Below are 14,831 nucleotides of genomic sequence, written 5' to 3'. Positions count from 1 at the left end.
TTTTATCATTGCAACTTCTTTAGAAACATCTTGTTAAAATTCCTCCATTTGTTGTTTGTGAAATCTTTTGCTGGTTCCCAAGAATTCCATGTATGGTCCTTTTTATATGTATATGGGCGATCACCCACAGCCTTAAGTGCTTCTTCAAGTTAAAGAAGTCCAGCATATTTTAATGACCGCTTTGTTATATTTCCTGTACAGGTATGGGACCTGCTATCTAGAATGCTCAGAATGCCAACCCAATAGGCTGGTTTTGCTTTCAATAAGGATTAATTATATCTTAGTTTGGATCAAGTACAAGCTACTGTTTCATTATTACAGAGAAAAAGGAAATTCTTTTTTTTACATTTTGGATTATTTGGATAAAATAGAATCTATGGGAGATGGCCTTTCCGTAATTCTAAGCTTTATGCATAATGGGTTTCCGGATAACGGATCCCATGCCTGTATTAATTTAGTTGCTTGAACTCTTTTTGGTAGTTTTTGCCAGTTGGAAGACCAAAACAGGACTGCATATTTGTCTTACAAATACATTGTAAAGCAGCACAATTGTGCTCACCTGTGGCATTCAGACTTGTGCTTTTACATGGTCATGGAATAGCTTGGTCACTTATTTTACAATAAGAGGTACTTTATTCACTACATAACGACTGCTTTAATCTATGACCAGGGAGCAATTTGATGCAGGTGTGTGTGCTCTACTTTGTGATCCAGTTTTTTTCTTGTGGGTAAATTTAAGGTGGATGCAGGGACGCTGTGCCAATGAGACAAGTTGAAAAACTCTCCTTAAGCCGTACAAGTTCCAAGGGGTGGCAAAATGCAGCTCCTTGTAACTTTTAAGAGCAAAATTTCTGTTTTTTAAACTGGAAATTTGGCTTATCTAGTGCAAGAGAGCATAAATGCTCTCTCTGCGCTAGCAATGCGGCCCCCTCCTGGACCCCCTCTGGCACAGGAACACCTCAGGTGGTGCCTCGTAGAGAATTGCCCCAGGGTGAGTGAAATAAAACATGGAAGCTCTTTTTGCCCATTGACACACAGACTCCCACACTAGTTTATATTTTATAGACAAACCTGAGCTTCTCATTCATATGAATGTGTTAGAGTGGGGGTTGGGCTTTGCTGTAGGTGATGGTTTATTTTTTCCCCCATCCGGGAACCAATGATTGCTCCCATATCCCTGACAAAGATGTCACCCTCAGCCACATCTCAGAGTGACATGCGGATGCTAATGTCACCTCTCATCCCACAGAGGCAATGTCAAGAGGAAATTAAAAAAGGGGGCTGAGAAATTCTCAATCTGTAGATCTCAGAGGGAATAAAAATTCCTTGTAATGATTTTCAGGCAGAGGCACTTTTCCTGTGTGTTCAGTTGTGCATTCCATGATGGTACCTTATAAATCACAAATCATTCAGGCAGGACACATTTGTCATACACATACATTCTCCCTGCTATCCCCATAGTTTAGCTTTGCTCCCACGGTTAAAAAAAAATTTCCTCAGATTTCTTCTCCACCCCCATATATCCACACTTTATCTTGTGTACAGCTTCTTTTATTTCACCTGTAATCCCCAGCCATCTGCCTCCTTGTAGTATGGATCCTCGACTCATTCAGTGGCCCCAACTAATGCACCCCAATCCTTCTCAATTTTAGAGAATGAAGTCTCAGTGTTTTTAGTGTTCTTAAATATTCCTTTTTCTCTGTACAATAAAACAGTACCTTGTAATTGATGCCAATTTAGATAGAATTAATCTATATTGGGGCAAACTAATCAAACTGAGTTTATGTAATGTGTAAATTAAAGTAGACTAAATGTATGGAACTCCAACCTAAACTTCTGCATAATAGGTCCAATACTAAAAACAACAATAACGCCTGCTTCCTTAACTTCTGGTGTGTCACTTTATTAATCCAGACATGGTCCTCCACCACCACCCAGTGGCAGATTATTATATTGCATATTTTTTAACCAAATAAACATTTTCCAGCAATTCACATTCATAAGCAAAAATGTTGGCAACAAACCCATATAATATTCCTTTAATAATGTAGCTAAGCAGTCTACCAGGCACCCCTTCTGAGCAATGGGCAGGGCCACCAAGTTACTGTGTCAGCCTATAGGGCTCAGTATTATTTAAATTCACAGTGTTCATCACTAAGTCAGAAAATGAATGTCAGATACAAGGCTAAATATAGAGAAAGGATAATGAGGTTAATAGGAATACACAGTGGGTAAGGGCACAGAGTATATATCTACAAACTTATTTGCTAATGTAGATTTCCCTTTGTGCCCCCCCCAGTATTATTAACCCTTTGCCTACCAAGCACATAGCTCCTACATACTGACAGGAGAAGGTTTGGTCTTCCAAGAATGTGGGACCAATGTGCTTGTGTAGATAGACGTTTCCCTGTGCATCAGCAGCTTCTGCCGCAATTGCACAGAGAGCATTGTCAGGAGCGATGGCACCCATGTGGGCAACAAGTCCAGGGGGCTATCATGTCGGTCCTCCAACACGTTTGTCACAATTCTGACCTCCAAAAAGCAAAAAGCGGGTGCAGATTGCACCTCTGCTGCTGCCTTTGTATGAACAAAAAAATTAGCTCAAATTGCAACATTTTTATGTAACCTTTAGTAAGCGTTGCTGTTTAGTAGTATGGAAAAAATTATTTACCATTATTGGTACTGTGTGTCACTTTCAAAATAATGTGGGGTTTTCAGTGGTCTCAGCTTTTACCATACATGACACTTTATACTTAGTTAAACAAATACACATTGGCCATCTAACTGTTTAATGGACCCCTGACATTCATATTTAGGGTGTGTTTTCTGATAACTGATAAACCTTTAAAGCAGGGGTGTCCAACATGCGGCCCAAGGAACGCATGCGGCCCAGGATGGATATGAATGCGGCCCAACTTGAAGGAGAGAGAAAAAGAAGAGAAGGGAAAAAAAGTAAGAAATAAAGAAATAAATGTATGGAAATACAGAAAAAATGAGAGTGAAATAACACTTTGTGCTCCAGTCACATTAACCACCTCAGTCTGTCGTCTTGTTAGGAACCGGCTTACTATGCCAGGTTGTAACAATGTGGTGACCTATGGAGACTCTGCCTATTGCCCAGTTAGTAATAATAATGTCTATTTAATATCCAGGTGTCCCATATTCCAATTTATAGCTCCATCTGGTTATCCAACTGGTATTGTAGTTCTTTTCTGTGTATTCTCTTTACAAATTTTACAAATCAAAAGTGTTTGTGAATTACATGTGTGGCTCCAGACAATTTTTTTTTTTTTACCAATGTGGTCCAATGAAGCCAAAAGTTTGGACACCCCTGCTTTAAAGGGAGTGTTCACCTTCAAACACTTTTTTCAGTTCAATTGTTTTCAGATAGATCACCAGAAAAAAAGACATTTTCCAGTTACTTTCTATTTTCTATTTGTGACTGTTTTCCTAATATTAAAGTGTAAAGTTTTATTTTCACCTTCTAGAGCAGCTCTGGGAAGGGGGTCCCCGACTCTTTAGGACAGAGAGATTCAGGGAGATTAGTCGCCCATCGGTGAGAATGTAAATTGCCGGAGGGATGACAATCGGGTTGCTGCGTTTTCCGAAGTTGCCTTACGTGGAACCTTTGGGCGTCTTTGAAAAATGAAGGGCTCCGAGTGCCATCCCGCTGGCGATTTCGATTCTAGCCGGAGGGAGGCAGTTCGTGGAGATTAGTCACCCCGAAGAAGGGGCGATTTATTGCGTGACGTCTAAATCTCCCCGAATCTGAGCGTGTCTCTGCCCTTAACTGTTCTAAATTGATACATTTAGTTGATATAATTGTTATGTTTGTCCCTGCTGAGCAGAATCCCTGAGTTTCATTAAAGGCAGCTGTTATAAATGATACAATAGTTGCTAATATTCCACATACTGCTGAGAAACGTATCAACTAATTGGATTAACTAAGGGGCTGATTTATAGAGGTTTTTTTTACCTCAAAAGAACTCGAATGACATTGAAACTCTAAAAGTATCTTATTTAAGAAAAAACACGTACCTCTAAAACTCGATCGAATATTAGCGACCCAAAAATTTGAATCGAATTCGACTTAACTTGAATCTGGTTTTCTCTTCGAAAAAATCTTGAATGCCAGGAAGGCTAGTCACATCTACAAATGGGTCACTGGACCTCTGCCATTGACTTGTACATGAACTCGGAAGGTTTTAGGTTGGGAATAGTCAAATTCAAGTTGTTCCCAGGGTATGATAAGTCTTAAATTCATGTTTGGATTATTCTGAACTCACATTTCCATTTGGATTGCTCGCTCTGTAGTTCAGGACATGCTCATCTGGTCTTACCCACTTCTCCCTGCTATTAAAGCAGATTGGTCAAGGTAGCAATCTCTACCCTGTGTACCTCAGGTACTACCTCTTAAAGTTTGAGAACAGTATATCACTCAAGCTGTACTAGAGCTCATTCAAGGTACTATATGCCTACTGAAGTGAAGGCAAATGTACTCAGGGCTTTCTTTGGGTAAAGAGAGCTTAGTATACACAGTTGCCTCTTTTCTTAAACTCAGTGCTTACTACACTCTCCTCTGGCTCAGGAGCTAACACAGGCCCCAATAAAGTAGAAGCAGGTTAACATAAAACACACATTGCACACCTCTCATGTTTTCATTACTCTTGTTTGTAACTTAAGGTCTGTGGGTCCCATTGCAAAGTGATGGAAACACCCACTTACTGCCCCAAAACACCAAAGTCTCCTATGACCACTATTTATTTTGAATTCTATACATTCTTTCCAACCACGACTTTCAAACCGTGCACGTAACATAGTGAGACGACCAATCTGTAACTTCGGGCAGATGCTACGTTGGAATATGGGAGAAGGTGCTGGCAGAAGAATGGGCACCTGACAATGCTCTGTGTTTGCAGGAGAAATGGCTACATAGTAACCTTACAGGGACAGATTTAGAGACAGGCATCTTCTCATCTGCCCAATGAATATTGTGTTGTGCATTTTAACCTTTGTTAGTTTGGGCTCAGGCCTGGAGAGTGAGGGACAGTGAGAGGCAGTTTGCTCATGTGCATTATATTTCCTATGGGAATGGAACCTGATAAGCCAGACTATGAAAAGGAGAATGAGATCCATTCCTCATGAATACTGCTGCAGCATTTTGCAATTTAGACAATATCCTTATCCCCTAAAATACAGTTAACATTTTGTATTTTGCGTTTATATCTCTTTTGTTAGACTTTGCTATTACTGTGTAACATGCAAATGTCAAAGCAATCCTGGTTTGAGTTTATTTTATAAATGATTTTCTTTTTCTCTTCACCAGCGTTTTGATGCATGTATATGCCAGTAGGGGCACTGAGCATTCAGCCTTCATACCATGATGGGGAATGGTGGAAGAATGCAAAGAATAACCATTATAAACAGAATCTCTAGCCCAGCATGAGAATGCTTGGTTGGAGTAGCCATACCCGCTGGAGGACTGGTATCATTCACAGGTACTGAACCTTTCAATGTTTCTTTATTGGTAATCCATTCTCTCACTCCCTCCTCTTTTATATGTTACCCCTGCCAAATGAGACCAATACCTGGAATAAAGACACACACATAGCGAAATGGCAATTAATCTGTGTATGATACAGCTTTATTATTGATAAAAATAAACAAATTAAGCTTTTTGATCCTGAGGAAGGCAAAAAACCTCTGAAAAACTACTTCTCTAGAGGGAAAAATTCCTTCCTGACTCCTTAATGGCAATCGGATTTGCTCCCAGGATCAATGCTTCATATTTAACAGAATAGGGCAGGGGAAAATAAGAAAATATGGTAAAGTACACATGAGCACATTTAGGCCGCAAGGTGAATGCTGCATTCTCTTCCATCCCATTGTACCCATGGCAACCTGCAGACCCCAGCATCTGCTGTCTGATGGATGGAGTGAAAAGGAGTGTCTACCAAGTGGCTCATTGGTGCCATCTTTTGGTGGAAAGTGGCGGCACCGCTGGTGGAACTGTGGTGAGTGACTGGGAGGTACTGCTGGTGGAACTTGCGATGGATTAAAAAGAGGTTTGCACTGCTGGTGGAATTACAGTAGGTGGATGTTGAAGCGCCGCTGGTGGAATTACGTTGGATAGAAGGAGAGGCTTTGTTGGTAAAGCTGCAGTAGAATAACGTGAAGGCACTAGTGGTGGAATTATGATGGATGGAGGACAAGGTGCTACTGGTATTATTGGGGTGGTCTCATCTGAAAACATAACAGGTGTCAGCAGCTGCCTATTCTGAGTGCTCCTGAAAGGACCCTGAAAAAGGCAGAAAAAAACGTAGTATCAAAGTCAATCCACATAATCTCAGGGATCATCTCAATATTCCCACAGAGTCCCCTTCTGCTTGCATATACCCAATGTGCCTGCTTCCCATAACCAGCTATGCTCTTATCAGTGCCCCTGCATCTATAACAAAATAATTTGTGCTACTTGTCTAGCTATGCAGGCTTTTCCTTACCCATCAGCTCATCAGGACTTAAAATGCTGCATAGTCAAAGTCCTGAAAGGCTTCATCGATCTCCCTTGCCATTTCAGCATGGGGTCCTTTCGGCAGCGTCAGATTGGCTGGCAGGTTGGTAAAGTCCTCCTCAAAATAGTTCACATCCTCGGGTCCATTTAGGCTGGGTATAAAAGGAGCTGTCATCTTCCTCTCGATGATGTCGTCCCAGACTATGCCCTGCAAAATAGACCCCATAACAAATACTCAATATTAGAGGTTCATTTGAAAATAAGACCTTATGGCCATCTTTAGAAGCTGTGGATATGAAAGGATAATATCTGAGGCTATAGCCCAGCAGATCCTAGAATTATTTGGATAATAGAGACAGGGTACCTACATTAAAAAATGGATGTTCTGCTACATCTGCAGCATCTCCCGGAGTAGAACCCAGTCTCTCCTCTGGATTCTTGTTCAAGAGCTACAAGAACAGAAAAAAGCAGTTACACATACAGAAGTATTGGAGAAATTAGAGATTTAGAAAGTGGTCATTGAGCTAAACAGCTGATTGTAATAAAGTGAAAGTTCAGCGCTTCTTACCTGTGATATAAAGCTTAATGCTTCGGAATCCAGGGTCGAGGGGTAACGGAGTTCATCCTCCACTATCGAGTCATAGATAAAGTCCCTGTCATATCCAGTGAAAGGTCTCTGAAATGGGAATTTATTAGGAGCCAGGTTTAGTATACAGAGTGTTTACGAGTTTAGATAAAAAAACAGTAGATACTTTCATTTTATCTTCCTTCCCCCTATAACTGGCCAGTGACAATTTTTTGCTTACCGTCCCGAGGAGCATTTCATAAACAATGACGCCAAGAGCCCACCAGTCAACGGCTCTTGTGTACTCTTCCTCCTTTACGATCTCTGGCGCCATATAGGCCGGACTTCCAACCATGGTGTTGGTTCGGTCTCCATATCCAATGTCTTAATACAAAAAAGAAAAAATTGTAAGGGATTTTATGAAACATTAATGCCAGAGTTAACCTTAAATAAAATTCCCTTTGAGCTGGGTAATAATACAAGGTGGCACTTACCAGTTTTGCTCATTCCGAAGTCCGCAATCTTTAGATACCCACCATCATCCATCAAGAGATTCCCTGGTTTTAAATCTCTGCATTAAAACAAAAGGGAGATATTCCAATGATTCATTAAAACTGCAGTGACAGAGCTGAGCCATAAGCCAAGCTCAAGGCATTCTTCCTCCTATTCTATTTCCTTCCCTCAGGCTTCCAAGTACTGACTTTCAACCTGTAGCTGCCCTGCTGTTCAACCTCAACAGCCCCTACCCCTTTCTCAATTCTTACCTGTGTATAACGTTCTTGGTGTGTATTGCCTCCAGACCTAGGGTTATACATGCAGCATAGAACCTGCAAGGATAAGGAAAGTACATTTGGTCATTAAATGGTGCATTCAAATAAGAATCTTAGTATTTAGTGATGTATACGTCTGCATACTGCCAGCTCCATCCTCCTCCCCTATTTTTTAGTCTCCTGTAACTGTGAGACAATATGTATAAAAGCCCAAATATGCACTTTGTTTATACTTACTTAGCACTCTCTAGGTCAAAGAGCTTACGCCTGGCGAGGTGAGTTTTTAAACTCCCTCCTGCCACAAATTCCATTACAAAGAACAGCAGGTGTTTAGTGCTGAATGTGGCGTATAAATCCACCACGAAGCTGTGCGGGTTCACCAGCTGGCCAATTCGCTTTTCGGCTAAAATGCTGAAAGACAAAAGAGGGAATGAGTCCGACAGTCAAATAACTGCAACAGTAGCAACTGGGTGAAAGGAATGGAAGTGAAATGAAAAGTATATAAAATGGAAAAGATTGTGAGACAGGAAGGGACTGTTAAAGCCTAAACAAGAGGCCTATCAGATTATGGAATAATTCCCCATGAGCTCACCGTTCTATTTCCTCAGAAGAATCGATGTTATCAGTCTTGAGAACTTTAAGGGTGCAGTAGATGTTGGCCGGAAGGTACTCTACAAGTAGAACCTGGAATAAGAGAGCGGGTTTAGTGTTATTTCTTGTTCCCAATATATGCTACTAAATACCCAAGTCCTAATTAGAGAGCGAATCAGTTACCTTGCCAAAGCTCCCTCTGCCTAATACTTTAATCCGGCGGAAGTCTCTTGCTCCAAAACTGCCGAACGTAAGCTCTCTGAAATGAAAGATACAGGAATTGTATTTTTGTGCATTTGGAAAATGATGTTTTATATATTTATAACATATGTATTAATTTCCAGTATATGGGGTTTGTCTTACTGTGTGTTTTCAGCCTCCTCCTCTAATGGGATCTCTTCTGTTTGGCAATCCTCTGGAACACCGCTATTGGTATCAGGGAATTGAGGTAAAAGTTCAGTATAATGCAAGTGTACAGTTAATAGTAGAAAGCAGGCTAAACTACTGCCTCACATATAAAGTGTGATCTTACCTTTCTTCCTCTTGTTGTAGGTCCTGATCTGAATCGGCCACAGATTTTGCCTCTTCCTCTGCCTCCTCCCTTATGTCTTCTGCAGGTGAGTCGCTTTAAGGATAATACAGGTTAGTGTTCAATCTCATTCAGTCTTTCCCTTAGTTATTGATTAGCTGCAAGTTACCCAGATTCATTCTCCATAATCTTCAATAGCACAGCACCCCTAGCCATAATTCATAGGTGGCACTGTGCTACTGAATTATGTATTGTTTAATCTCCCAGCCAAAGTGCAGGTGCATGTTACCATCTGTCCTCTTCTGTGCCAATCATTTTATTTGCTTGTACATTACATTAATTAGAAGAATAATCCAGTTATTGTTAATATTTAATTGATCTTATTTGATGAAAGTATGTGGTAGAGATTTAATCTGGCCTCTAATAAATTCCAAAATATCCTCACCTCTCCGATGGTTCTTCAGGCACCTCTTCTACCTCTGGCACAGGTTCTTCAGAGGATTCTTCATGTTGTTGCTGCAAACAAGGGACAATTGTGCAGTGAATAAATGCGGCATATCATGGATATGATAAGGGCAATGTGTATGTTCTGCCCAAGAAATGAAGGGCATCAGTGTAAAATACTCACTTGGGAAGAATCACTGGCAGGTTCTGAAATGAGCTGAACCTCAGGTGCGCTGACCTCTTCGGCTGGGAGGTTTATACTGGTGTGACTAGCAGTCTCCAGTACTGCAGCTGAAAACATAGCAAATAAATTTGAGAGATATAAGGATTTTCAAATACCAAAACATTCTGGAAGGTAGGGTTTAAGGCCTGTTTCATTGTTTGTCAAAATGTTATCAATAATCAGTGGTTTGAATGAATAAAGTCATAAAAGTCAACTATAGTCCTGTGATGCTCAGTCTAATGTGTGTGAAGAGGTAGTGGATGGGTTGTTAGGATGACACACATGTTCCCCATATAATGCCAATAGAAAAGAGGCCAGAGCATGTTATGGCTCACCTGTAGCAGTCTCTGCTTCCCTCCGAGCTATCTCCTCATTGAGCTTGAGGAGAGAGGAGTAAAGGGCTTTCACCCTCTTCTCACTGATGTCCCTCTGCTCCTTCACCAGGGCTTTGGTCTTTCTGTCCTTGGTGACACGGTACAGATTTTCAGCCCCTGCTGCTATCCTCATCTCCTTCTGGATGACTCTCACCAGCTCCTGCTTCATACCTGAAAGAGAAATACTTACCTGGGGCTCACAAGCACCAAAAGACTGTTTGATGTCAACAGTCTATAGAGAATGGGAAAAAATGACGACAAAATGATTAAGCGCTTGAAATGCTGCCAAACTATAGTGAATATTGAACAATGAAACATGATATTTGTGTCAAACAGGATAAGGAAATATTTATTATAATCTGAGGAATTTCTCTTTGCAGTGACAGTTCCCCTTTATATCTATTGGCAAGGCCTCTAATCGTCAGGCATGAAACGATGGCTTGATATTTCCATGTATCGTACCTCAGTGTGCCGGTGCCGACGCAAGATGCTACAAAGTCTGGCACCCATCTTGATGCTCCTGTATGAGGAAAAAAAAGGTTGGTATAAGTGACTGCTTCAGTGAAGATAAAGAATCCAACTGTAGCTGCTGGTAAACTACAAGCTCAAAACAAGCACCTCTCTGTAACCTCACTGCTACACATCTGAGCAAGTAGGGAAAGGGAAGTTGATATGGGAAAAATGGTCATTGTATGACATGTTCACACTTCTTAACCATTGGCTTCAACCAGTACTAGTATTATTTCTTTTCAGCCCATCTACTGTTCATCTCCCAATTTTATTTCCAAACTGGTGTGTGGTTGTTAGGGTCATTAAGCCATAGCAACTAGACAGCAGCTGTAAAAGCCTGAGAGTGACCAAACAAAACATTTAAACTATTCCTTTTTCCTGTTTCAACACTTCCTAATTCCCATTTACCTTTGCACATTGTAATTCTGCAACCTACATGGCCACTTAGTGTTATATGGGGTAGGTGCTTTTTTGCTGCCGGTTTACCCCTGGAACTGTGGAAAGCAAACTCAAGCCCTGCTATGGGGTCTCTAAGCCCGTGGTTTACAAGGATACATGTGGTAACTTTGAATAATGGCTGGAGCTAAAACTATATTGAGCAAAGTGGCAACTCCTACAGCCAAGAGTGATACCTTACACTTATTATAGAGGGGAAACAGTTAGAACAGTATATTGTGATAAGACTACAGATCCCATCATGCAGAGATTCCTCAGTTCTATTAATGTAAGGATCATCTTAATGTTCCCATAGACTCTGCTTCCCCCTGCATGTACTCAATGTGCCTGCTTCCCAATACCAGCTCTGCTCTGATACGTGTCCCCGTGCCATAACACAAGCATTTTTAATGCTAGACATTTTGTCTTCCGATTTTTGCTACTTTTGTTCCTATTCCAGCTCTTACATAACATCCACACTAGTGCTGATACTAGTGACAGTTGCTTTTGGCAGTTGGGAGTGTGAGTGGGACCCTAGACATCAAATGACAGTTCGCATTTATAACTAAAGAAAGACTGAATAAATGTTCAATAGAAGCAATAAATAAATAAGGAATATAAAATATACATTGCCTTAGTGCTACAACTCATAGGGGATGCTGGGAATTATAGTTCAGCTTCATCTAGAGAAGCACAGGTTTAGATTTGTGGTCAGCGAGGTTATTATTTTCTCTTGCCTTTCCTTTGCACATTGAATTTAAACAGTTTTTGTTTTTCCTCCTCATCTACAGTGTGATATATTTTACAGAGGGAATAATGCAGAATCCTTACCTTCCTCCAGATGACCCACAATGGGTTGGGCAGGTTGTTGTTCTGCCCTTGATGGAAGTGATTAGTCTTTAAAAAGACTGTTTTGTTTCTTCTTTTATCTTCTTCAAAGTCGCTAATAATTCGCTGAGTCGCTAAAAATCGCTGGAAATCGCAAATCTCTCTATGGGGTAAGACAAAAAGAGAGGAGAGACCGTGAGCTGGGCACTCTCTGACATATATATCTGTATATACTGGGTTGAAGAAGCTGATTAGGAGAGATATATAAAAAGTTGGTGCAATCAAGGGCCATGGGCACCCCTGCCACCCAGGTGTTGGTCCTGGTGACCCAATGCAAGTGTAGGGGGGCTGTACAGACTAATGGCTAAAAAATCCTTTTTGGGTGCTGGTGATTGCCATAGAAATGAATTGGGGTGAGTTGGAATATTATGTTGGCCATACACTGGCAGGCATAGCAGGCAATGGGGGGCAATTTTGAGAGCTTTGGTGCCAGGGGACAGTCTTAAGTAGTTTGTCCCTTCTCCCCTATGCTTCCATATATCATGTGGGCCAAACCATCCCTACTGTTCCCCTTCTAATACTGTCCTTAATATGTCACCCTTCCCCCAGAGTCATTAGTTGCTTCTCTTACCTCTGAATACTGAACGGAAATAACTGCCGTCCGTACCTGAGCTCTGAAGTGAACTTCCCTGGCAGCTTTGAGCCAATCAGAGCTTCTCTAGGAGTGATGTCATACTGAGCTAAGGCATGGCATCCCCGTCACTGGCAGCCAATCACAAGCCCAGGTACATATGTGACCAGTCAAACTTGTACTTAAACAGAATCAACCCCAAACTTAAGTAGCCTTAGAACTAGTGCCACTATCAGAACCGAGCCCCTGACTAGACTCCCCCATATGCACTGATGGTTGCCCCGCTTAGATCTTCCACCAGCTATTACTAGACTACAGCTCAGCTACTGCATCTCATAGGGAATTCTGGGAGTTGTAGTTTAGCAGTAGATAGAGAGATACAGGTATCAAATCACCAAAGCAGACAGAAGTCTTCTATTAGGAATATGACTTTTAGTTGACATCAGTTTCTAAGACTCTTGCCCCCTAGCAACCAGGAAATGGTTTTAAGAGGCATAGCAAGGCATAGTATCCCTGGAGGCTTGCAGGTTTCCAGTTGATATGCAGCTGTGATCACATGGCTAGAGACTGGCAATAGACTTGCAGCCACTGCAATTTCTTTCTGACTCTCACGGTTACTGACCCCTAATAAATACACAGGATTCAGGATGATTTTTCACTCAAGCCATTTACAGCTCAGTGTGTGGGCAACAAAATGCTCAGAATTGCCATGTTCATTTCTATGGAAAACACCTGAACCCACGAAAGTGCTGTCTGTCTAATTTTAATGGCACAGCCACTGGGCCCAGAGGTCTAGGTAATTCCTCTTGACATGAAATGTCTCGATTTCTAGCGTTATTTTTTTTAACCATTAGCAGCCCTTTAAATGCATTGTGTCACCAGGACCAGCAGTTTGTTGTCAGAAGTGTTAAATGCACCAACCTTTTGTGTCTTTCTTCATTCTTTTAAAGCTGTTCTGATTGGTGTTACTGGTTATTTGTAGAGCGGCAAACATATTCAGTAGCGCAGTACGATTGGGAGTGACTGTTTGAATGTTATTGGTGATGTGTGCGAAATTTTGTGACAGGTTTTGCAACAAAAATATTCAGTACAATTGGGAGTGAAACAGAATGGGAACCCCAGTATATACAGCTATAAAGGGCAGAGATGGTCCGGCTAACAAGAGCTCATGATATCTTCTCTCTTGCTTTACTGGGATTGTTCAGCGTTGAGTTCATTTTTAGTATGATGTAGAGGGTGATAATCTGACACTGTTTGTATTTGTTTTAATTGTTTTCATTATTTATGGTTTTTGAGTTATTTAACTTCAGCAGCTCTTCAGTTTGCAATTTCAGCAATCTGGTTGCTAGAGTTTAAATTACCCTAGCAACCATGCATTGATTTAAATAAGAGACTTGAATTAGTGATGTTATTAGATTTTGAGTGTTATTAGTGATGTGCGAAATTTTGAGACAGGTTTTGCAGCAAAAAAGATGCCCATCGACGGTAATTGGTGAAAAAAACTGTCGCCAATAGGCTTCAATGCATTCAGTGAATTTTTGCCCTTTTCATGAATTGTCGGCGAATCGAAGAGGGTCAGATTCACTAGTTATTATAGCTAATTTGGTATTTCCTCTGAAAGATAAATAATTTTGCTTCCACTCCTGCTACATTAAGTGATGTTTTAGTTTAGGATTTTGCACTTGTGGCTGTTAGTGTTTCGTAGGTTAGTTTGGAAACTGTGAAGTTGATCAGGTTCTACTTCTCTGGGATTTCCATTGACTTCCATAGTCTTGGTATCAGGAGTGTAGCTGAGGTGAGGATGTGGAAGACTAGCTTCCTCAGGTTAGGGGGAAGATGTAGTCCATAGTTGAGTAAAACCAAAGACAAGGTGAGCAGGACATTTGGTGGATTGTTGAAGTAGATGTGACATGTGCTTCCAGAAGGGGCAAGAGTTGGGCACAGGCCCGGACTGGAAATCTGTGGGTTCTGGCACATGCCAGAGGGGCTGCTATAAGACGCCATATACAGTCACTATTTAGTGGGCTTGTGGGGGCTATTTGGAATGCCAGGGCCTATTTTGAGTCCCAGTCCAGAGCGGCACAATGTCTGGATATAAGTGTCACATCTTCAGAATTTGGATGGATGGATCAGAACACCATGTGCAGTATGGTGGGTGTTTTATGCCATCTTATATTACTTGTAGATTTTGTAGCTATGATCATGTAGATGTGGTTTGTTGTTACGATGCAACTTTCAAGTTTGGGAGCAGTAAATATATTTGAAAATACTTCTACAGATCATGTTTGATAAGATAAGGAATTATTGCTTCTAGGAAATGCTTAGGTGTTTGCCTTGCTGGAATAATATGTACAGGTTTGGGATCTGTTATCTGGAAACTGGGGCTGCTGTAAGATGCCATAGACAGTCACTATTTAGTG

At 41.1% G+C, this 14,831-nt stretch overlaps 1 protein-coding gene across 1 annotated transcript in view; it reads left to right on the top strand.

The window, feature by feature from the left end:
* Positions 1 to 5,438: 5,438 nt before the first annotated feature.
* LOC108700010 (SRSF protein kinase 3) overlaps positions 5,439 to 14,831 on the top strand; it is a 43,250-nt gene continuing 33,857 nt past the window's right edge. The window contains exons 1-4 of the mRNA XM_041574770.1: positions 5,439 to 5,498; positions 8,814 to 8,885; positions 8,990 to 9,054; positions 10,388 to 10,546. Of these exons, the coding sequence (XP_041430704.1) occupies positions 10,435 to 10,546 (112 nt within the window). The 5' untranslated portion in view covers positions 5,439 to 5,498; positions 8,814 to 8,885; positions 8,990 to 9,054; positions 10,388 to 10,434. The remainder of the gene's footprint in view (positions 5,499 to 8,813; positions 8,886 to 8,989; positions 9,055 to 10,387; positions 10,547 to 14,831) is intronic.

Source organism: Xenopus laevis, chromosome 8S (genome assembly GCF_017654675.1).
Source record: "Xenopus laevis strain J_2021 chromosome 8S, Xenopus_laevis_v10.1, whole genome shotgun sequence".
In the NCBI taxonomy this organism is placed as follows: domain Eukaryota; kingdom Metazoa; phylum Chordata; class Amphibia; order Anura; family Pipidae; genus Xenopus; species Xenopus laevis.
Note: the sequence above shows the minus strand (reverse complement) of the source record. Positions and strands in the feature narration are given on the sequence as shown.